Here is a 24,848-nt window from a genome sequence, read left to right on the forward strand (position 1 = left end):
TACGCATATGATCTGAGAAAAATAAGACCTTGCATGGAGTACAAATAAACACATACATGTAAGCACACACATGTTTTTGTTATAGAATTCTAAAAATATTATATACACTTAAAATAATGTTATGGCTATTAGTGTCTTTTAATAATTGTTACGTTAATTTCAGTAGTTCCTATTTTTGTTTTGGGCTTCGTACTTATCATTTTAACGCTATTTGCTCTCTTAATTTAGATACATCATTTATGCGTTTCAGGAGAGATGCCTATTATTACACTTGGTTGAGTTTATATTAAAATTCATTAAAACAATACGGAGGTGGCAAATATTACTGTATTTGTTTTTAAATACTATTCCCAATAAAGCCTCACGTTTATTGATTACGATGCTAATTGTTGTTGAAGCTATAAAATTATTTAATTTGTTCCACAACTGTTGTGTTTCAAAGCACACCCAATATAAATGTTCTTTGGATGGCAAAATGTACATAATCTAAAAATCGACAAGTTTGAACTTAAAAAATAATGTATTTGTTGGTATTATTCCCAAAAGGAAATTGTACTAAAAACTACGTAAGGTGCTGTCAATTGTTGGTTCGTATATGTATATAACTACATATCCGTTTTCATTTCAAATGTTCATTCGTGCTTGCTAAGGTTTCTGTCCATTTTAATTTTTAAGTTGGTGTTAATGTTGTTTAAAGTAATATCAAGTACAGAAAATTGTTTGTTTTGATTGTACAACGTTTTCTTTGAATGATGTGTTGTTAGTGTGTGTAATTCAAACTTTAGTAAGCTGTATCCTCGTAGAATCATAGAGTTAACACCCTCAATTTGTACACAATCCATGCGATTATATATATTATTGGCTTAGTGAACATCATTTTATACAGAGTATATTAATTTTCTTGTATCAGTTTAATACAAAGAAATAAAATGATCGTAAAACATGAATTCTGTATACGTCGATTTTTCAACTGCTTGCAAAAAACATATTATGATAAGAAAATCATTCTCTTACGAATCAGTTATTATGTATTTGGAAGTCTTTATGTTCATTAAAACAAAATACTTCTATAACATATAGAAGTATTTTGATTCAACCGGATTCAATAAATTTTAATTTCGGGGCTCTGATGTATACTGCATTGCCATCTTACGTTCAGACGGAAACTCATAAATTTTGGTTTTCTTTCTAATGCAAAAAACGAATATGTTTGTTTTACTGCTAAACATTCAATTTGTATTGTTTGCGAAAAAATATTGATAATTTCCTTGATATTTCTATATTTCCTTTACAATTAAAGATATGAAATTTAACTCATATTTATATATTTAGGTTGTCAGCTAAAATATACAATAATTGTATTTTTATTGCGCATATGGTGTCACAAGGGCAATATAAGGGGACAGGATATGCCTAGAACGTATAAGTTTGTGGGCGTGGCTACCTAATTAAATCGCAATATGCCAGAATATTGCCTTCAGCCAATCAGAGAGAAGATTCAAAAGAGAAAGGTCTGCCGGATCGATTGGGGGAGGGGCTTACCAATCTCTTTAGTTTCCGACACATTTCGACTTAAACTTCAAGTTTTGTACTTATCGGACATCATTAAAAACCACATGTTTTCTTCAAGTATTATATAAAGCTTGAGCGCATTCTAAGAATTTTTATACCAGACACGTCCTTTTTAGCTATAAAATGGCAAGTACTGCTTTTCATTCCGATTGGCAGATATGAATCAAATGAAATCTTGTAAAACTTGTGCATCATTATCGCGTCTAAATAAAAAAATGGAGATTTGTATTGTTTGAAATGGCATCAATTTACAACAATAAAATACTGAAGGTTTTAATTGCACTTGTGCTAGCAAACAAGGTACAATGTTATACATTAATTAATATATTAATCAATTATTTCGTTCGATGTTTCGTTGGTGTCAGCCGTCTGTCATTCATTCATCCATCACTCACTCACTCACTCACTCACTCACTCACTCACTCACTCACTCACTCACTCACTCACTCACTCACTCACTCACTCACTCACTCACTCACTCACTCACTCACTCACTCACTCACTCACTCACTCACTCACTCACTCACTCACTCACTCACTCACTCACTCACTCACTCACTCACTCACTCACTCACTCACTCACTCACTCACTCACTCACTCACTCACTCACTCACTCACTCACTCACTCACTCACTCACTCACTCACTCACTCACTCACTCACTCACTCACTCACTCACTCACTCACTCACTCACTCACTCACTCACTCACTCACTCACTCACTCACTCACTCACTCACTCACTCACTCACTCACTCACTCACTCACTCACTCACTCACTCACTCACTCACTCACTCACTCACTCACTCACTCACTCACTCACTCACTCACTCACTCACTCACTCACTCACTCACTCACCCATCCACTCACTCCAAACTTGTATGTGACTAAAGTATCAGACTAGGGATTTGCGAGGCTAATACAATTAATAATTGTATACTATTAATAAAATTATTTATCACATAATTCCTTAGACGAAATGCTTGGTACATATAAAATTACTTAGAATTCTTGTTATGATGACGTTTTACGATTTCATTAACACAATAAATTTGTTAAAATGTTTTACAGTCGAAATCCTAATCCCAGATTGTATTGACATGGTGACATCTGCATAATTGTCACCACTAATTGGGGCCATAAAACAGGACAAAGAAGATAGCCCAGGGCGATTTTCATTTAATGCCGAGTCGAAGGTGTGGTGATATCGAGGGCCTTATATTTTACATATTTGATTAAATCTACCAGCTGAAGAAGTGAAGACGTCTCTAAAGGAACAGAGCAGAACAGAATTTATTCGATTGAAACAATTACGGTTTCTCATCATAAAAATATACAAAATAGATAGATACAAATGTTTTACAATAATCAATACAAGAGTATGAGTTGCTACATATTAACAAAGTGATAATTAAATATTAAGCAGTGCATGCGCACATAACGATCAAAAAACAAGAGAACAAATTATAATATTTCATCACATCCTGGATATATTATGCAAAGAAAAAAAATCATACAGTGTTGTTTAATACGTTATTTCTAATTCGATATGCATCTCTTATATAGGTGGCAAGATTATTAAGTTCGTTTCTTCTTTTAGAATTAAGCAGTAAAAGCATATTGAAAAGACTTGGATTTCTCCAATAAAAAGTTTTAATGTGTCTTCGTCTAAGCTCTTCATAAGGTGCACATTTAAACAAAAAAAATGAAACTCATCTTCAATGTCATTTGAGTTGAGTCTAAAGGGAATGCGGTGGATTGCACTGCCCCCCCCCCCCCACCGCTCCCTCCCTCAGCACCCCCACCCCCGGTTAAAACACCTCCAGCTCATTTTTTTACAAGGCGGACAAAGCACTGTCTAAGGGTTTTCAAAAGGAAAGATGTAACTCTCCCTTATCAAAACACCACTTATACCAATTTGATGATTTTTTTTTCTGATAAACTGGTAAAGATCTTTGATATCAAATTGCTTTTCTTGAAATGAGCATAAAGCAATAATAGTAAAATCTTCGTTCAAATACGAGAAAATGGCATGGATTGAGAAACCCCAATAATTGAGAAGACCCTTTAAAAAAGATTCTTGATATAAAGAAACAAACACATTCAATAATTGTCTCATATACTATTTTGCTAAAATGTAGTTTGTTATTATTATTATTATTATTATTATTACCCGGGATTTACGAAAATGATTGATGTTGGTACAAACATAATTGATATTTTACTGGGATTAATCATTGCGCATCTGACAACTTTTTCTCTTAAAACGCTAGGCTATGTAACATATTTTTTTTTGTGTTTTACATGGATGCCCCAAAAAGCAAAACCGGTCTTTAACGGCGCGAAGACATGTATAATCAATGGGATTCGCGCGCCATTTGAGACGAAGTGTATTTTTTCCACCCCAAAATCATATTTCATACAAAAAACCTGGCCCCAATTTCACTAAAATTCTAAACCATAACAAGCTTAAGTAGCTTAAGTAGCTTATTTCATTAAACCATATTTCTTTCTAAATCTTGATTTTACTGTATAAAAATTAGGTTAACGTAATCGTAGTAGTCATAATTTCCTTTTCAAGTCCACAAACTTTTTATAATGTAAAACAAATTAAAACACAACAAATAATAGTCAGCTTGACTTTATCCTGTCATAATAGTGTTCAAAATTGGAGCCAGATTAGTTGCATGATAGAGCCAAGATTAGCATATGGAAGTCCATAAACACACATCTTTTCTAATATAATATATTTCAGCTACTATTTCTATCATCTACTACTTGGGTACGAATTAGAATTGATGACGTTACAAAATAAAAATATTAAAGTATCCGAAACTGTATATAAAATATATAGTATATACAATAAATACTAAGTACAAACAATGCAAACTTAGCTTGTTATTTCATCGAGCCATTAGTAACTGTGTTAAATGATGATACCCATAATGTCACTCATATAGTTTTGTTATCATTTGATATCATAGCTTACTGATTAATGATATGTTAAATTTATGACCAAACACTATCAAATGTAAGGTTATTATTGCAGTATATAATTGTGTTCTTAAAATTTTCGGTAGTATACCTCTAACACATTCTTGCCCTTCTCATGAACATCTTAAAACCGTTTCAACTGATACAAAATAATACGGATGTAACCAGTTGTAACCAATGTAACCGCGTAACCTGCTATTTGAGATAGAAACAACACTTTTTTAAACTGTTCAAAAACTGTGCTGTAACTCATTGTAACTAATGTAAATGCATAACTCTAATCATATGTCGACCTGAAAATTGATTTTTGATGAAAATTATTTGATGTAACCAATGTAACCAGTTGTAACCAATGTAACCGCGTAACCTGCTATTTGAGATAGAAAAAACACTTTTTTAAACTTTTCAAAAACTGTGCTGTAACTCATTGTAACTAATGTAACTGCATAACTCTGATCATATGTCGATCTGAAAACTCGATTTTTGATGAAAATTTTCGATGTAACCGATGTAACCGGTTGTAACCAATGTAACCGCGTAACCCGCTATTTCAGATAGAAAAAAACACTTTTTCAAATTTTTCAGAAACTTTGCTGTAACTCATTGTAACTAATGTAACTGCATAACTCTGATCATATATCGACCTGAAAACTCGATTTTTGATGTTGAACTTTGAAAATTTTCGATGTAACCGATGTAACCAGTTGTAACCAATGTAACCGCGTAACCCGCTATTGAGGATAGAAAAAAACACTTTTTCAAACTTTTCAGAAACTTTGCTGTAACTCATTGTAACAAATGTAACTGCATAACTCTGATCATATGTCGACCTGAAAACTCGATTTTTGATGAAAATTTTCGATGAAACCGATGTAATCTGTTGTAACCAATGTAACCGCGTAACCCGCTATTTGGGATAGAAAAAAACACTTTTTCAAACTTTTCAGAAACTTTGCTGTAACTCATTGTAACTAATGTAACTGCATAACTCTGATCATATGTCGACCTGAAAACTCGATTTTTGATGAAAATTTTCGATGTAACCGATGTAACCGGTTGTAACCAATGTAACCGCGTAACCCGCTAATTCAGATAGAAAAAAAACACTTTTTCAAACTTTTCAGAAACTTTGCTGTAACGCATTGTTACTAATGTAACTGCATAACTCTAATTATATGTCGACCTGAAAACTCGATTTTTGATGTTGAACTTTGAAAATTTTCGATGTAACCGATGTAACCAGTTGTAACCAATGTAACCGCGTAACCCGCTATTTGGGATAGAAAAAAACACTTTTTCAAACTTTTCAAAAACTTTGCTGTAACTCATTGTAACTAATGTAACTGCATAACTCTGATCATATGTCGACCTGAGAACTCGATTTTTGATGTTGAACTTTGAAAATTTTCGATGTAACCGATGTAACCAGTTGTAACCAATGTAACCGCGTAACCCGCTATTTGGGATAGAAAAAAACACTTTTTCAAACTTTTCAAAAACTTTGCTGTAACTCATTGTAACTAATGTAACTGCATAACTCTGATCATATGTCGACCTGAGAACTCGATTTTTGATGTTGAACTTTGAAAATTTTCGATGTAACCGATGTAACCAGTTGTAACCAATGTAACTGCGTAACCCGCTATTTCAGATAGAAAAAAAACACTTTTTCAAACTTTTCAGAAACTTTGCTGTAACACATTGTAACTAATGTAACTGCATAACTCTGATCATATGTCGACCTGAAAATTGATTTTTGATGAAAATTTTCGATGTAACCGATGTAACCAGTTGTAACCAATGTAACTGCGTAACCCGCTATTTCAGATAGAAAAAAACACACTTTTCCAAACTTTTCAGAAACTTTGCTGTAACTCATTGTAACTAATGTAACTGCATAACTCTGATCATATGTCGACCTGAAAACTCGATTTTTGATGTTGAACTTTGAAAATTTTCGATGTAACCGATGTAACCAGTTGTAACCAATGTAACCGCGTAACCCGCTATTTCAGATAGAAAAAAACACTTTTTCAAACTTTTCAAAAACTTTGCTGTAACTCATTGTAACTAATGTAACTGCATAACTCTGATCATATGTCGACCTGAAAACTCGATTTTTGATGAAAATTTTCGATGTAACCGATGTAACCAGTTGTAACCAATGTAACCGCGTAACCCGCTATTTCAGATAGAAAAAAACACTTTTTCAAACTTTTCAGAAACTTTGCTGTAACTCATTGTAAACAATGTAACTGCATAACTCTGATCATATGTCGACCTGAAAACTCGATTTTTGATGAAAATTTTCGATGTAACCGATGTAACCAGTTGTAACCTATGTAACCGCGTAACCCGCTATTTCAGATAGAAAAAAACACTTTTTCAAACTTTTCAGAAACTTTGCTGTAACTCATTGTAACCAATGTAACTGCATAACTCTGATCATATGTCGACCTGAAAACTCGATTTTTGATGTTGAACTTTGAAAATTTTCGATGTAACCGATGTAACCAGTTGTAACCAATGTAACCACGTAACCCGCTATTTCAGATAGAAAAAAACAACACTTTTTCAAACTTTTCAGAAACTTTGCTGTAACTCATTGTAACCAATGTAACTGCATAACTCTGAACATATGTCGACCTGAAAACTCGATTTTTGATGTTGAACTTTGAAAATTTTCGATGTAACCGATGTAACCAGTTGTAACCAATGTAACCAGGTAACCCGCTATTTCAGATAGAAAAAAACACTTTTCAAACTTTTCAGAAACTTTGCTGTAACACATTGTAACTAATGTAACTGCATAACTCTGATCATATGTCGACCTGAAAACTCGATTTTTGATGTTGAACTTTGAAAATTTTCGATGTAACCAGTTGTAACCAATGTAACCGCGTAACCCGCTATTTGGGATAGAAAAAAACACTTTTTCAAACTTTTCAAAAACTTTGATGTAACTCATTGTAACTTATGTAACTGCATAACTCTGATCATATGTCGACCTGAGAACTAGATTTTTGATGTTGAACTTTGAAAATTTTCGATGTAACCGATGTAACCAGTTGTAACCAATGTAACCGCGTAACCCGCTATTTCAGATAGAAAAAAACACTTTTTCAAACTTTTCAAAAACTTTGCTGTAACTCATTGTAACTAATGTAACTGCATAACTCTGATCATATGTCGACCTGAAAAATCGATTTTTGATGAAAATTTTCGATGTAACCGATGTAACCAGTTGTAACCAATGTAACCGCGTAACCCGCTATTTCAGATAGAAAAAAACACTTTTTCAAACTTTCAGAAACTTTGCTGTAACTCATTGTAACCAATGTAACTGCATAACTCTGATCATATGTCGACCTGAAAACTCGATTTTTGATGTTGAACTTTGAAAATTTTCGATGTAACCGATGTAACCAGTTGTAACCAATGTAACCGCGTAACCCGCTATTTCAGATAGAAAAAAAACACTTTTTCAAACTTTTCAGAAACTTTGCTGTAACACATTGTAACTAATGTAACTGCATAACTCTGATCATATGTTGACCTGAAAACTCGATTTTTGATGAAAATTTTCGATGTAACCGATGTAACCGGTTGTAACCAATGTAACTGCGTAACCCGCTATTTCAGATAGAAAAAAAAACACTTTTTCAAACTTTTCAGAAACTTTGCTGTAACTCATTGTAACCAATGTAACTGCATAACTCTGATCATATGTCGACCTGAAAACTCGATTTTTGATGAAAATTTTCGATGTAACCGATGTAACCAGTTGTAACCAATGTAACCGCGTAACCCGCTATTTCAGATAGAAAAAAAACACTTTTTCAAACTTTTCAGAAACTTTGCTGTAACTCATTGTAACCAATGTAACTGCATAACTCTGATCATATGTCGACCTGAAAACTCGATTTTTGATGTTGAACTTTGAAAATTTTCGATGTAACCGATGTAACCGGTTGTAACCAATGTAACCACGTAACCCGCTATTTCAGATAGAAAAAAAACACTTTTTCAAACTTTTCAGAAACTTTGCTGTAACACATTGTAACTAATGTAACTGCATAACTCTGATCATATGTCGACCTGAAAACTCGATTTTTGATGTTGAACTTTGAAAATTTTCGATGTAACCAGTTGTAACCAATGTAACCGCGTAACCCGCTATTTGGGATAGAAAAAAACACTTTTTCAAACTTTTCAAAAACTTTGATGTAACTCATTGTAACTTATGTAACTGCATAACTCTGATCATATGTCGACCTGAGAACTAGATTTTTGATGTTGAACTTTGAAAATTTTCGATGTAACCGATGTAACCAGTTGTAACCAATGTAACCGCGTAACCCGCTATTTGGGATAGAAAAAAACACTTTTTCAAACTTTTCAAAAACTTTGATGTAACTCATTGTAACTTATGTAACTGCATAACTCTGATCATATGTCGACCTGAGAACTAGATTTTTGATGTTGAACTTTGAAAATTTTCGATGTAACCGATGTAACCAGTTGTAACCAATGTAACCGCGTAACCCGCTATTTCAGATAGAAAAAAACACTTTTTCAAACTTTTCAAAAACTTTGCTGTAACTCATTGTAACTAATGTAACTGCATAACTCTGATCATATGTCGACCTTAAAACTCGATTTTTGATGAAAATTTTCGATGTAACCGATGTAACCAGTTGTAACCAATGTAACCGCGTAACCCGCTTTTTCAGATAGAAAAAAACACTTTTTCAAACTTTTCAGAAACTTTGCTGTAACTCATTGTAACCAATGTAACTGCATAACTCTGATCATATGTCGACCTGAAAACTCGATTTTTGATGTTGAACTTTGAAAATTTTCGATGTAACCGATGTAACCGGTTGTAACCAATGTAACCACGTAACCCGCTATTTCAGATAGAAAAAAAACACTTTTTCAAACTTTTCAGAAACTTTGCTGTAACACATTGTAACTAATGTAACTGCATAACTCTGATCATATGTCGACCTGAAAACTCGATTTTTGATGTTGAACTTTGAAAATTTTCGATGTAACCAGTTGTAACCAATGTAACCGCGTAACCCGCTATTTGGGATAGAAAAAACACTTTTTCAAACTTTTCAAAAACTTTGATGTAACTCATTGTAACTTATGTAACTGCATAACTCTGATCATATGTCGACCTGAGAACTAGATTTTTGATGTTGAACTTTGAAAATTTTCGATGTAACCGATGTAACCAGTTGTAACCAATGTAACCGCGTAACCCGCTATTTCAGATAGAAAAAAACACTTTTTCAAACTTTTCAAAAACTTTGCTGTAACTCATTGTAACTAATGTAACTGCATAACTCTGATCATATGTCGACCTTAAAACTCGATTTTTGATGAAAATTTTCGATGTAACCGATGTAACCGGTTGTAACCAATGTAACCGCGTAACCCGCTATTTGGGATAGAAAAAAACTCTTTTTCAAACTTTTCAGAAACTTTGCTGTAACTCATTGTAACTAATGTAACTGCATAACTCTGATCATATGTTGACCTGAAAAATCGATTTTTTATGAAAATTTTCGATGTAACCGATGTAACCAGTTGTAACCAATGTAACCGCGTAACCCGCTATTTGAGATAGAAAAAAAACTTTTTCAAACTTTTCAAAAACTTTGCTGTTACTCATTGTAACTAATGTAACTGCATAACTCTGATCATATGTCGAACTGAAAACTCGATCTTTGATGAAAATTTTCGATGTAACCGATGTAACCAGTTGTAACCAATGTAACCGCGTAACCCGCTATTTGAGATAGAAAAAAAACACTTTTTCAAACTTTTCAAAAACTTTGATGTAACTCATTGTAACTAATGCAACCGCATAACTCTAATCATATGTCGACCTGAAAACTCGATTTTTTGTAGTTGAACTTCGAAAATCTTCGATGTAACCGGTTGTAACACAATTTTCAGCATACACGCCTTACAATAAGCCAGCGTAACCACTGTAACTATGGTCTTATAGGCGTTACAATATTCGAAGGTTTCATTTTATGGGCCCATTTTGTGCCCTATCTATCGTGCATAAAATGGTGGTCATTCTCCCCATTTCTCTTGGTCGTCTATATACACTAAGATGGTTGCGACCAGCCCCGGTCAGGAAATTTCTCTTATGTAAGCTATCTGCCAACCCAGGCTCAGGCAAGACTAAAGACAAGTCCGACTGGCTGAAAACCCAGAAACGAGACGAAACTTCTGTTTTGAATTTCAAGCAATTTTAGGAACATCGGGAGCTGATATATGAGCCGGTTTACTCCGTTAGACATGGTACTATAATTCATATATATTGCTCTCACTAAAAACATTTTAATACAAAACGCATGAGCGCACGGTGACGCTATCTCAAATTTAGTATAAATATATATTCTCTCATCACGTAATTTTCAAATGCACCAATGTCTGGTTCTTGAAAGATTGTTGATAAAATATTTGCTAAACATGAGAAATCGATATTGGAAATCATGCGGCGTCGCACCACATTCATGTATACACTGTTTCAACAAGAGAGATAACCCAATAACACTATACACCGCATACACACTCCTTCGTAAAGATAAACAAACACAGGTTTATTTAGTCCGTGTGCATTAGCTGTTAAAATACAATGTGCAGGATTGTGGAATTATAAATCCAGTCGGTAATGTTTGTTTTCATTTATTGTATTTCAAGAACCACAGCTAGTATATTTGTAAAATCGTTTTAAAACAATACGAAACATACATGTTCGTATTGTGTATCGGGTACTGGTATTATTTACATGTATATAACATGCACACATGTTTATAAACAGTCATGGTATGCAGGTATGCAGGTAAAGTACAGGTAAACATTGACTGGCCGTTTGGAGATGGCTATTATTCACGTGTAAGATGAGCTTCTGATTTTGAATGAAAATAGCTTGCGCGCTCTCACTCGTATACTCAAAATATTTATAAATTATTTTAAATATTTTTTTCAAGTCTCTCAGTCTGTAATCTGATCTGTATGTTTCGATGTTAGATAGGTCAGTTTTCGGTGCCGATTTATTTTACAACAATGTCTACAGTACTGTAGCGTTAATCCAAGCCAGTTGGCGTACGTACTAAGAATTAGATTATGTTATTATCAATCGAATGCACGCTTTTATAGAACTTAGTATACGCTAGTTATTTTCAGTATTTACAAGACATTTTTTTCAAAACATCAAGTTATGAGGGTTAAAACGATATATTTTAAGTTAAGAACAACAGCACCACCATAACCACCAAAACCGTTGAATAGCGTTTTAAACAACAGAACAAAGCAATATAACAACAACATCATCATCATCAACAACAACAACAGGGACAGGCAACACGAAGATTACATCCGTATGTAATACGTGGACGTATATTTATTCTAATTCATTCAGGCTCTTACCCTGAATCGTAATTGAACTACATACGTCGAGTTCAGACCCCGGTCATATTCAGCCTTCTGTTATTTCAAAACTTGAAAGTTTAGTTTATCATCAAGCTTGATTTCATTCTATTTAAATATCCATATCAAATGGCAAAATGTTATTTACAGTAAGGAATCAGACATGGAAACAATATCTTACAAATTAGTGATCAGGAACATCTCGCCAAGTTCCAGCAGGCATGGTAGGGTTCCCTGTCTGCTTTTATGTGGGCACCGTAGCTCGTAAATTAATCATATAATTTGGAGTTAAAACATATGCCTGAAGGTTTTAGTGCCACATCAATCAGTTCCACCTCTTTTTTTCAGTCAAATTATTGTTCAATTGATGTTTTATTAGTACGCGTATGTTTTTATATATTCATATCTTCATCTTGAATAAATAACCAAGGTATCATTTACCAGTCAAAATCTCAGAAACTTCAAAGTATGAACTACTAGTATGCATTAACTTGTGCAAAACGTATGGCGTTAATCCGTTTTAAGCGATTATCTTGGTGCATATGTTGTTTAACGTGCTTATCAGTAGATAATCATTTATCGGAGGTTTGCTATAACATGAATCGTGATGAATCTCACGCGGTGTACGCATAGTATCATCGCTCTGGTGCACGAGAATGTTGATATGCTGGTATGAAGGTTTGTTGACATACCGGGATCATCTAGTACACTAGTCTGTGGAGCAGGTGTTTATTCCATGGCTCCGACATTTCCTGCATCTTCAAAGGTCGGTTTCAAATTCCAGGTCTTATAGTGTGAAGGGAGTGTTGTGCTTCAGTGCAAAACTCGCAGACTTAACGGATGATGCGCTTACTCACACAGGCAATGGCTCTGACGGTGCCTGTTCATGTAATTAATATATCTCAATGACTACCCGAGGAATACTAGTACTGTATTTTAAGACCAGAGTTGAATATACAGGAATAAATCCCTTGTTCTAGTATGTAGAGAGTTTTTGGGTCGTCGGAAAAAACAATCGTATTTTTAATATACTTTATTTTTCGTGTTTTAAAGTACTAATACAAGTCATTTCCAAGCACTACATGTTCTGTTATGATAAACTAGTATATAACAAATACACTTGTCGACCCTGGTCTGCGTCCATGAGGTCATCTGGAGCTCCTTATAGACCGGCATGTTAACCTTCCCACGACCCAAAACACTCTTGATGTCTGTTTCCTGTGTGAAAACATTGGCCTGAATTAAACAATCAGGCTCTTTCATTTCTCCGCAGTAAAACAATCAGGCCCTTACACTGTTTACAAGTACAGCTAGTGGCCAAAATCAGTTTGATGGTTATCTCTTTTAGAACAAAATGACCCTTTGTTCAGTTTATTCAGGACGTAAGGCCAACCTTATTTGTACAAGAGTTTCGGGGGTGAAAGTGTTTAAATCGTCTATCTCCCATTCTTGATTATTTTCCCCCACTTCACAAGTAATTAAATGGTTGAATAGATATTAAAAGAGTCCCTTTGAATTGTGTTATTTGGCGACCCGCGAATTCAAGCTAGACATTTTATTCAGATATTCGCTCCGACAATAAGCATATTATTACAATTATTATTATCTAATTTTCTCTACTTACCATTAGAATACAGCCAAAGTGTACAGCCAATGAAATTGCAGATAGGAAATCACGAAGTACTAGACTTAAACTTTCAACTTTCCGGTTGTTGGTAGGTCCTCCAAATTCCACTCATTCGATACCAATCCCTGCGTCAGATTTTGTGTTGACAATCTGTCAGCCAATGAGGTTGTATTCTAAGTCAGTTAAAGTGACACTCTTATTCAAAATCAATACATTCACACGTAAAACAAACATAAAATTTGACTGATAAAGCTTTATCTACTTACTAAATAATGCATTTATGGAAAATATAAATTATTGATAACAAGAGTGTAACTGCGTATTTAATAGCAGAAAACGCAAAAATATTAAATGATTGGTGAACGCTAAAAGATTTACTGTGGTCTACTATAGTCCCATGAGGTGGAAATACCAAGTTTTATGCTCATTTCTCTCAAATTAAACTCAGTATCCTTCATAAGAACCGACGTTTATTCATTCTTTTAGGAATTTTAAAACAATATTATTAATTGTGGTAAATATTATTTGGGAGTAATAGTGCATCTTTAAATAACATGAATTAAAATCTTAATGATACAGACCTATAACATATAGTTCACAGCTTATGCCGATGTTTAAAAACGATTGTTTTGTTTTTAAAAATGACAGTGGAGACAAACTGTTTCGTCTGACAATCATCGCATATAGTGCAGACAGGATCTCACAATTATTGTGATTTACGAATCGCGCGATCTTCACGCCACTATCGGCTGTTGTTGGCATTAAAGTTATTTTGGCAGGCGGAGTTTTTTAGATAAACAATTTCCCTAATGCATCTATCTGCCAGTGTGGCGACGGCACGTTTTGGGAACCATTTAGTGTTTGTTTCTGCTTCGAGTCGAACGAACAAACAAACTCGGTAGAGATTAAGTGCTATGTTGTGCATACATTTTCAGATTGATGAAGCCAGGGACAGACCGCGCATGCTTGATTGAATTGAATAAGGTGACGTCATTCATTTAACAACGTGTGCAAGGGGATTTAAAGACGTCATGTGCGGTGACGTTCTAAAATGACTTATGGATCAGTGTTAAAATGGCGTTTTCCCTTCCAAGAGAGGATTGAAATACGTACACCGGGTGCTAGGGTTCTCTTCCTGTCAGTATTTGTAGCGGCATTTGTGATATTTGGAATATTGTTTTCCTATAATAACATTAATGATGTCAGCGATGTGACGTCAATTGTCCTTATTCAAAACAAAATAAATTCGGAACATACTGGTTCGCAGAGAGTACTTAAGACGTTGTCAAGGTTACAGGCTGAAACCAACGTAGCTGACGATAACAATGAATTTTATAAACACGTGACAACCGGGGTTGACAACGAGGCTGCAATTGATGAGGAAGATGAGGAGGCGGAATCTCTGGATTGGGGGCAGGAGGAGGTCGACATGGACTTGAAGTCTTCTGGTGACGGGTCGGGGTTTGGGTTGTCTGCAAATGAGAGCGGGGACGCAGATGTGAGTGCGGTCATCGACTGGAATGATCCCCGGCTTGACCTGCTGCACATGGTATGGCGTTGGTCATAATTATGCATTGGCCCATTTGGCGGATTTGTTGTGCGTTATTTTGTGCATTTTGTCAGTAATAATGACTCTTATGTAAGACTTTATAATATTGTAGCAATAAAAAAATATAGTAAGCAATAATGGAAAACAAGGGGTTGTTATTTCAGTAAATTAAATACATTTCAAATGCATATTACACATTTTGATTTTAGGATAGACCGGAGTTCAGTCCCCGCTTCAAGAACCCATGTTGGTTTGAGCCGCTACGAACGCCCGACCCGTACGAAAACAACACGTTCGCCACGTTCTCTCCATCAGCTAAACGCACACTCGAGCGTCTGGGCGAACAGTGGGAGGAGCAGTACTACCTTAATGACGTCAAGCCCACGCGGCTACGATGTCTGCCGCACTTCATAATCATTGGTCAGCCGAAGTGCGGGAGCACGGACCTGTTTTGGAAGGTTGCCAAGCACCCGGACATCGTTACGCCCCCTATCAAGGAACTGCACTGGTGGTCCAGGAGCAGACAAGGTAACTGTTGATATCCACGAACCTCGACGTCAGTAATGCAGATGTAATGCACATGCACTCAATCCTCACACCAATTCTACGGAACCATAACCAGCGGTTTATCAATCTTGTACAATTGTAGCTGATACTCTTTATTTTTTCATTATGTCAACGGCTTAACTGAATAATTTCTCCTGCAGGTCGGCGATTCCAGTACCGGAAGTTAATCCCTCTCGAGGACTACGTTGACATGTTTGACGAGGCGGGCTCTCTCATCCTCGACCGGGCTAACAATGCCTCGCTTCAGGGTGCAATGGAACCCCTAGACCAGATCGTCACTGGTAAGGAATGGGACGGTGCTTGGGATGGGGGAGGGGGCTGGGATGGGTGTGGGATTCTCGGGGTGGAATAAGACGATAGGGATGGGAATGGGGCTGGATGGGACACACATAACACACAGTATAACACACAGCATAGCACACAGCATATCACTCAGTATAATACAGAGCATAGCACTCGTATAATACAAAGCATAGCACTCAGTATAACACACAGCATAACACGGAGCATAGCACTCAGTATAATACAGAGCATAGCACTCAGTATAACACACAGTATAACACGGAGCATAGCACTCAGTATAATACAGAGCATAGCACTCAGTATAACACACAGCATAACACACAGTATAACACACAGCATAACGCTCAGTATAAAAAACAGAGCATAGCACTCAGTATAAAACAGAGCATAGCACTCAGTATAACACACAGCATAGCACTCAGTATAAAACAGAGCATAGCACTCAGTATAACACACAGCATAACGCTCAGTATAAAACAGAGCATAGCACTCAGTATAACACACAGCATAACACACAGTATAACACACAGCATAACGCTCAGTATAAAAAACAGAGCATAGCACTCAGTATAAAACAGAGCATAGCACTCAGTATAACACACAGCATAGCACTCAGTATAAAACAGAGCATAGCACTCAGTATAACACACAGCATAACGCTCAGTATAAAACAGAGCATAGCACTCAGTATAACACACAGCATAGCACTCAGTATAACACAGAGCATAACACACAGTTTAACACACAGCATAACACACAGTATAACACACAGCATAACACACAGTATAGCACTCCGTATAACACAGAGCATAGCACTCAGTATAATACAAAGCATAGCACTCAGTATAACACACAGCATAACACGGAGCATAGCACTCAGTATAATACAGAGCATAGCACTCAGTATAACACACAGTATAACACGGAGCATAGCACTCAGTATAATACAGAGCATAGCACTCAGTATAACACACAGCATAACACACAGTATAACACACAGCATAATGCTCAGTATAAAAAACAGAGCATAGCCCTCAGTATAACACACAGCATAGCACTCAGTATAAAACAGAGCATAGCACTCAGTATAACACACAGCATAACGCTCAGTATAAAACAGAGCATAGCACTCAGTATAACACACAGCATAGCACTCAGTATAACACAGAGCATAACACACATTTTAACACACAACATAACACACAGTATAACACACAGCATAACACACAGTATAGCACTCCGTATAACACAGAGCATAACACACAGCATTACATACATTATAACTCACAGCATTACATACATTATAACACACAGTATAACACACAGCATAACACACAGTATAACACACAGCATAACACACAGTATAACACACAGCATAACATACAGCATAACACACAGCATAACACACAGTATAACACACAGCATAACACACAGCATAACACACAGTATAACAGACAGCATAACACACAGCATAGCACACAGTATAACACACAGTATAACACACATCATAACACACAGCATAACACACAGCATGACACAAACACACAGCATAACACACAACATAACACACACACGCAGCATAACACACAGTATAACACAGACACGCAGCATTACACACAGCATAACACAAACATGCAGCATAACACACAGCATAACACAAACACGCAGCATTATAAACAGCATAACACACAGCATAACACAAACATGCAGCATAACACACAGCATAACACAAACACGCAGCATAACACGCAGCATAACACACAGCATAACACACAGTATAACACACAGGTAACACAGCATAGCACTCGGTATAACACACAGTATAACACATAGCATAGCACTCAGCATAACACACAGCATGACACAAACACACAGCATAACACACAGCATCACACACAGTATAACACACAGCATAACACACAGCATAACACAAACATGCAGCATATCACACAGCATAACACAATATTCATGAGAAATAAGTGAACTGATGTTTGTTTATTGAATTGCTGAAAATGGAGATGAAAGCATGACAATTTTTTCAATGGTGTTCTCAACTAAGGCATGTACTTTTGTACTGAGATTACAGGACATTATCTTTAATACTGAAAACATGCTTTAGTAAAGGCCAAAGCCATTAACAATAAAGTGGCATTATAGTTCATCATGGCTATTACTGAACCAAAATGTCAGACATTAAATTTACTAGAGCCTGTCTGTGTCATTTAATGTTCCATTTATTATGCACTAGTGTTAAATAGGATAACTACATCGTTATTTCTTCAAACTATCAAGAAAAGTTAATATATATCTTTCTAGCCCTTATTATTTCGACTTTGTTGTTTGGTGTTATAATGGTTCATGTACATATGTTCAGGGATGAATTAAAGAAACAAATGCCTAGACCTATTACCTAGATTTCGTTTTTAAACTAAAAATATCCTAGTTTGATGATGATGATGATGATGATGTCATAGCCTTGGTGTCATTGTTATGCAGAAACGTGAACCTTGGCCATGACTCAAAAAAGGTTCAAATGAAACTTGGTACACATGTTGCCAGAGACCATATGCACATGAACATGTATATAGCAAGATGAATAATACTGACTGTAATAGCTATTGAGTTATGTCCTTTTTTTCACTGAAAAAAACAAGAACAGACAAGCATAGACATTCGCTCAGTGGCGCTCTTGTTACAATTTATTTTTATAGTATTTGTCATGAAATAATTTTAACATATCTCTGTTTTCCAGGAGAGGCAAGCGTGTCAACATTCTGGGACAATTTTGAGTGGCCCCGGTACCCGGAGAACAAGGGCCTTGCGGAGCCCCGCTACCTCATACCTCACTACATACAACATTTCATTCCAGATGTGAAACTCATACTTATAGTCAGAGATCCTGTTGAAAGGTAAAAAAAATATCAATGTTTTAATAACAAATTAAAGTGATTTAGAACGAAAGTCTTCATTAAAGTAGCACAGCGCTAATGGGCATCATTTCAAACTATGATTAGCTTGATAATTTCTTAATGTGTATCATTTCCTTGTTTCAAAACAAAATTTAAAAGAAATTTACCATCATATAACAATTTTATTTAAATTTGAATCACTCTGTCCCCCATTTCAGAATTTTTTATATAAACGACGTCACCCGAGAGACAAGAAAAATCCATTATTCATTTATTTTTCAACATTTTGGTAAAAATTTGATAACAGAGTAAAAAAAAAAAATGCTTTCAGAAATAATACATATTGATCACATCATCAACAAATATAATCAAACTGTACTGAAATGGCCATAATGTATTACAATTTTACACTGTTTTGACGCATAAAAAGGCAAAACCTTGATGTTAAGAAGCAAAATCAACAAGTTCTAGCAATACTCTTGACCTGTTCCTTATTAATAACTAAACTTTAACCTTTTTGGAACATTATGTAAAAAAATTGGATTGTTTTACTGTCTTGTTTACCAAAAATAAGGGTTTAAAATTCCCAACTACATGTACCTATTTCAGCTGCAACTGCAAGTAAGAAATTATCAAAGAAGCTAACATTTATGTGAAAAAAAATAAAATATTTACTTTTTAGCGAAAAAAACTGTATAAGGTTGTGTAAAAAAATGTTAGCTAATGAAAAATGAAAAGAAAAAAAGCTTCTAGATGGATTTGAAATGCTGCCATGAAAGATTTGTAGTCCTGTGCTTAACAACATAGGCTAAAGCATTAAAATTAAAGAATTTCAAGTGGAGGTTTTCATTAGGGGTTTGCTACCTTAAGGAATGGAGAAAGCTATGCAATAAAGGAATTAAAATGAACATGTGATCCAGTATTTGATGTAAGGGCCACATATCTCTGGGATTATTATTTGCAATTTTACTCGATCGATTCCTGCTCTTATTTTGTAGGTGTAACTTAATGGCCAATTAGCTACAGTTTTGAAGACATTAATGATGAAACTTTGTTAAAGTAAAATTTTGAAGAAAAAAACATGTTTCAAGGATGGAAGGTTCAGCATGAAATTAAGTTTTTTATTAATAAAAGAATAAAGAAATGTGTCTGGCAGCAGGATTCAAATTTCATATCTTTTTTCTTAATCTTTTTTAGTTAGTTTTGTCCACGGCCTGTAACGGCTGCTTTATGGCTTGACCCCATCACATCCCCCAGTGTGACTTAAACAAAATTTTGAAGTCAAAGGAGGAATTTTACCCAACCAGTTGATGGGATATTCGACAAAGGAGTAATTTTGGACCCAAAGTGCTGCCAGACCTGCTATGAATGACATCTAGAGTGGTGCCACAACTCTTTCGTGTCCTCTGAACTAAACAGGCATTGAAACTTAGAAGTTTATAAGTCCAATTCTTCTTTCAGGATGTATTCTGACTACCTATACTTCCATTCCAAGAACAAGTCGGCTGACGACTTTCACGAGGCAGCCAGTAAAGCTGTCAGCCTGTATAGCTCCTGTGTCCATACGTACGGGACGCGACGGTGTGCCTATAACAACACTTTAGCCAATCAAGTCAGGGTAAGTATCTTTGATGAAAGAAACCAAATTAAGGGTTTGAGTTAACCCTTAATTCATTTATAAATTCCACAGTATTTTGGTTTAAGGTACCTTACTGAATTTGCATATTGAAATCATGGGAGCTAAATCAAGAGATCAGTTTGGTTTGTGAAGATTTCAATTTTGTAAAGATATAATTACCGGAACATGATGAATCTGTGAAGTTGTTAGAAATTTGTCAAAAGAAGAAAATGGCATCTTAAATCTAAAGTTTATGAATACCGATATATGTTTAATTATTAAAAATTAGGACAGATATCTTTATTTACAGATATCTTGATGTTGATATTATAGGTACGGTTACGTGTGGGTATGTACTCCGTGTATATGCAAGACTGGCTGAAACTGTTTCCACGGCAACAGTTCTACATCATGCGCTTAGAGGACTACACAAAGGATCCAGTCTATCATGTGAAACAGATCTATAAGTTCCTAAGCATCCGTGAGTAGTTAACTCTTATATCATGTGGTGTAAATACCATAGGGTGACATAAAGATTTAAAGTGCTATGGTGCCTTCTGGTATTTTGTTAGTTTTGTCTGCTTTCAAAGAAAGTAAAGCTGAGGTATTGTCTTAGCTTTGACGGTGTTGTTGGTGATGCTTTCATCAGATTACAAAATTTTAACCTTGGTCATGACTCAAAGAGCGTTCCAGGGATTAAAATGAAACTTGGTACACATGCTGCCACAACATATATGTCAAATAATTGTCATGTGAAGTCCCTTTCTCGACTAAAGTTCAACAGACGAGCTTTGGCGTGTGCCCCTCGTCATGCTGGATTCAGGAGGGTTTTTTCCAACTCGTCAAATACATCTTTTTTCTTTATTTTAGGACCAATTCCACGAGACAAGGAGAAGCTCATTTCCAGTTCACCAAAATCCAATATCCGAAAACCTGAGGACCAGGAGCTGGGTGCCATGCACAACAAAACACGGCAACTGCTTGCTGACTTTTACAGCACCTATAACAAGGACCTAGCAGCTTTGATAGAGGACAGGCGTTATCTTTGGTTGGACAGCTGAGAATACGTAATAAAATAAAAAAAATTGTTGCAGATTGCATCAAAGTCAGATATATTCATCACTTATTCATAGCGCTTGCTGAAAATATGAGAAATCCCACAGTTTCATCTAGTGCCAATGTTTCATAGACAATCAATCATTATACATGTCATCACATTCATTTCCCTATACAAGATATTTTTTCCTTTATAACATATAACACAGGGTTGAGCCATTGTTTTAAAATGGTATATACTCTTCACTAACGTTTACTTACATTATGCATTTAGCCATCATTTTAACCCACCGCAGTGATCCCACCATTTTATACATACCCAGCTATTTTATTTGTTCTTATTTTTTAACCTTACATGAGACATGCATGCAGACATAGGGTAGTTTCACTGCCGAGCTCAGTATGTTTATCCACTTTCAATGCCAAATTTGTTCTGTAAAACCATGACATTATTCCTATTAATGTGTATTTTTACTTGGATATTACATGTTAAATGAAAGTAATTGTTTTTTATTGTTAACAGTTAACAGGGGTAACAAAAAAATGTTTGTTTCCAGTCTCCTGACTTTGCCTCTTTTTTCACCGACCCAATTTAAATAAAAATGTTTACGTGATTGTTTTCACCTTTTACATGTACATCTTTTCGGTATTTTCTTGATTGGGAAAGAAGCCTTAATGTATTTTTTTATGGAGCCCTCTAGTTAAAGCTAATCTGGACCAGCGCTGTTTTAAGTGTGACAATGATATACAGACTCTAGAAGTTAACTTTAATAAATCCCAACCATCTATTTTATTTAAAACATGATTTATTTCATGAAAATACATTGAAAAACATACAAATGTGTCATCATTAGGATTGAGAAGGTAGCTGAAAGCTAATATCATTATCTCTCTCCTTTTAACTTGGAGGCAGTGAAATTGGAAATAAACACTTTTTTGGTCTCATATAAATGCTCAGGTCGCTTGACTGCAAGGTTGTGAAGATATTTCAGTATTGCCCATGTTTTATGACCTGGTGCTGTATTCGATACACGCATGATATTGATATTAAATACGGCCCCAGGTCATATCCGTTGTAAGCCAAATTCAGAATCACACTTAGTTAGAAATGTGATAAAATTGTGCAAAAGTCGGGTTATTGTTACATGTATATTTTGTATATGCCTGCTTTATAATATTTATTTTCTGGCATCTTAATGTTCGTTTTGTGCTTTCAATGTGTAAATCTTTTTTTTTTCAAAAGCAATGAAAAATCAAAAACAGCCAAAACAAAATTAGTAGTCATACATGTACATTATTGGGAATAAAAAATGTTAATGTCAACTCTTTCCATACTGGTGGAGTTATCCATTTAACAGATATAGTTTTACACCCAAAGTTTCGTACATCCGATCTCTATTTCACTTACTATACTATATAACTATTATTATTAATATTATTGTCGTGATAAATATTTGAACAAATTTGTACATAATAAATATTTTCAAATTGATTTTCATGTTTTATTTATCTATTCACCGTAATAGGACGGTTGTGAAAAACCACCTGTACATCTATGTGTAAGTGCTGTATTTGTAAGTGCCAGCTATATTGTGTGCACAATGTCATCCAGGTTTAAAATAACAAGTGTGATAGCACGAGGAAAAGGATATATTCATGTATCACCAAGTCAACAAGTACATTATTAAAGGGAAATTTCGCAAACAACTTTAAACCGAATTGCAACTGTTACATGTATGTATACTTTACAGTGTTTCACTACCACTTTTATTTCTGTCGTTGGGCTCATACCAGTAATATTTACACCTCAACTTCCATTCCTTAAATGAGCTGCCTCTTGGCAATTGCTACATTAAACGCAACATCTTCGGATATGTTCGGATCGCAATTTATCGCATAATAATAATATACAATGAACACTATTGATCTTGTTATTGTTTGTTTTGTGTCAGCTGGTCCCGTAAAATATAAATCAACATTTTAGAAAGTGTTAATTTATTATATTTTAAATGTTTTGTTGCCATAAGTGTTTTAATTGTACGTTTGAAAGTGATTTCAAGTGGTTGATCTTTTTCCACGTGATTGTGACGTCATTTGAAAAAATGTTTCCGGTTACAGTCGGATCGTTCTATTTACAGAATGGGTAAGAAAGGATTAATGAAAGGGTTTCTTTAATAAAATGAAGTATTTTTTAACAATTCTTGAATGAAATAAGGAACTATTGGTGTAAATGTAAGTAATGAATTGCGGGATTGTCATTATCGGGATATTACCGCAATTGGGCTGGTCAAAGTACGCGTAGACTCCACACACATTGACCAGCCCAATTGCGTTCATACCCCGATAATGACATCAACCCCGCAATTCATTCCTTAATTAATTCAAATGACCTTCATTATTACACCTAAATGTTATGAATGCTCAATACTGAAATGCTTAATAATTTGATACACTGCTTCCCTGCAAGGCAAGGTTGTACAGTTAGTGGAGTGGTTAGCACACTTGCTGGTCACCAAGGCGACCCGAGGACCGATGCATACAGGAGTTTGGTTGGTGGTCACCAAGGCGACCCGGGGACCAGTGCATAAAGGAGTTTGGTTGGACCGGTGCTTACAGGAGTTTGGTTGGTGGTCACCAAGTCGGAAAAGTTGGTTTTCTCCAGACACATCTTTTCCCCCGACAACACAAGACCATACTCCTGCGTAACATTGTGCCAAGTATAGTGACTAAGCATAAAGTTGGTAAAACTTTCTTCACAGTTCTTGTTAATTTAAGACTTGAAAACTGAAGGCCATGACCTAAATATTTATTGATATTTATGAAATGTATGTGTGTTTCTAGGACTGTGTAAGACTTCAATCCATATATCCATTAACAAGTTTATACATTTTGGTGGCAGCTGGGCTTATTCTTGGAGGATTCATTATTTTTTTTGCTTCAAATTTCTATGGGTATAATACTTTAACATGTATATCATATACCATTATTCATTTCATTGTCTTTAATTCAAGGCTAGTGCCAAGAATAGAATGTATGCATGTATATCCTGTTGACTGACAGTGTGAAGACTATGACAAACCTGGACTTGATCTTTGATAAACAAGAGCTGTCACATAAACATGACAAATGCTCACATGATGAATGCAAAGTTTGATTTTTTTTAAATCCCATACTTAAAAAGCTATAGCTTAGATAAA

The 24,848-nt window shown here is 35.2% G+C and overlaps 1 protein-coding gene across 2 annotated transcripts; it reads left to right on the forward strand.

The window, feature by feature from the left end:
- The first annotated feature begins 11,154 nt into the window (after nucleotides 1–11,154).
- LOC128212313 (carbohydrate sulfotransferase 15-like) lies at nucleotides 11,155–23,143 on the forward strand. 2 transcript variants are annotated; one of them, XM_052917707.1, is made up of 8 exons: nucleotides 11,155–11,261; nucleotides 14,585–15,198; nucleotides 15,408–15,726; nucleotides 15,906–16,046; nucleotides 18,821–18,977; nucleotides 20,439–20,595; nucleotides 20,929–21,076; nucleotides 21,466–23,143. In XM_052917707.1, exons 2-8 carry the CDS (start codon nucleotides 14,701–14,703, stop codon nucleotides 21,654–21,656), a joined length of 1,611 nt encoding a protein of 536 aa, XP_052773667.1. In that variant the 5' UTR covers nucleotides 11,155–11,261; nucleotides 14,585–14,700; the 3' UTR covers nucleotides 21,657–23,143. The 2 variants fall into 2 exon arrangements, with proteins under 2 accessions (XP_052773667.1, XP_052773668.1); XM_052917708.1 differs by having other exon boundaries at nucleotides 11,176–11,266.
- Nucleotides 23,144–24,848: the final 1,705 nt, after the last annotated feature.

Source organism: Mya arenaria, chromosome 12, assembly GCF_026914265.1.
Source record: "Mya arenaria isolate MELC-2E11 chromosome 12, ASM2691426v1".
Classification (NCBI taxonomy): Eukaryota; Metazoa; Mollusca; class Bivalvia; order Myida; family Myidae; genus Mya; species Mya arenaria.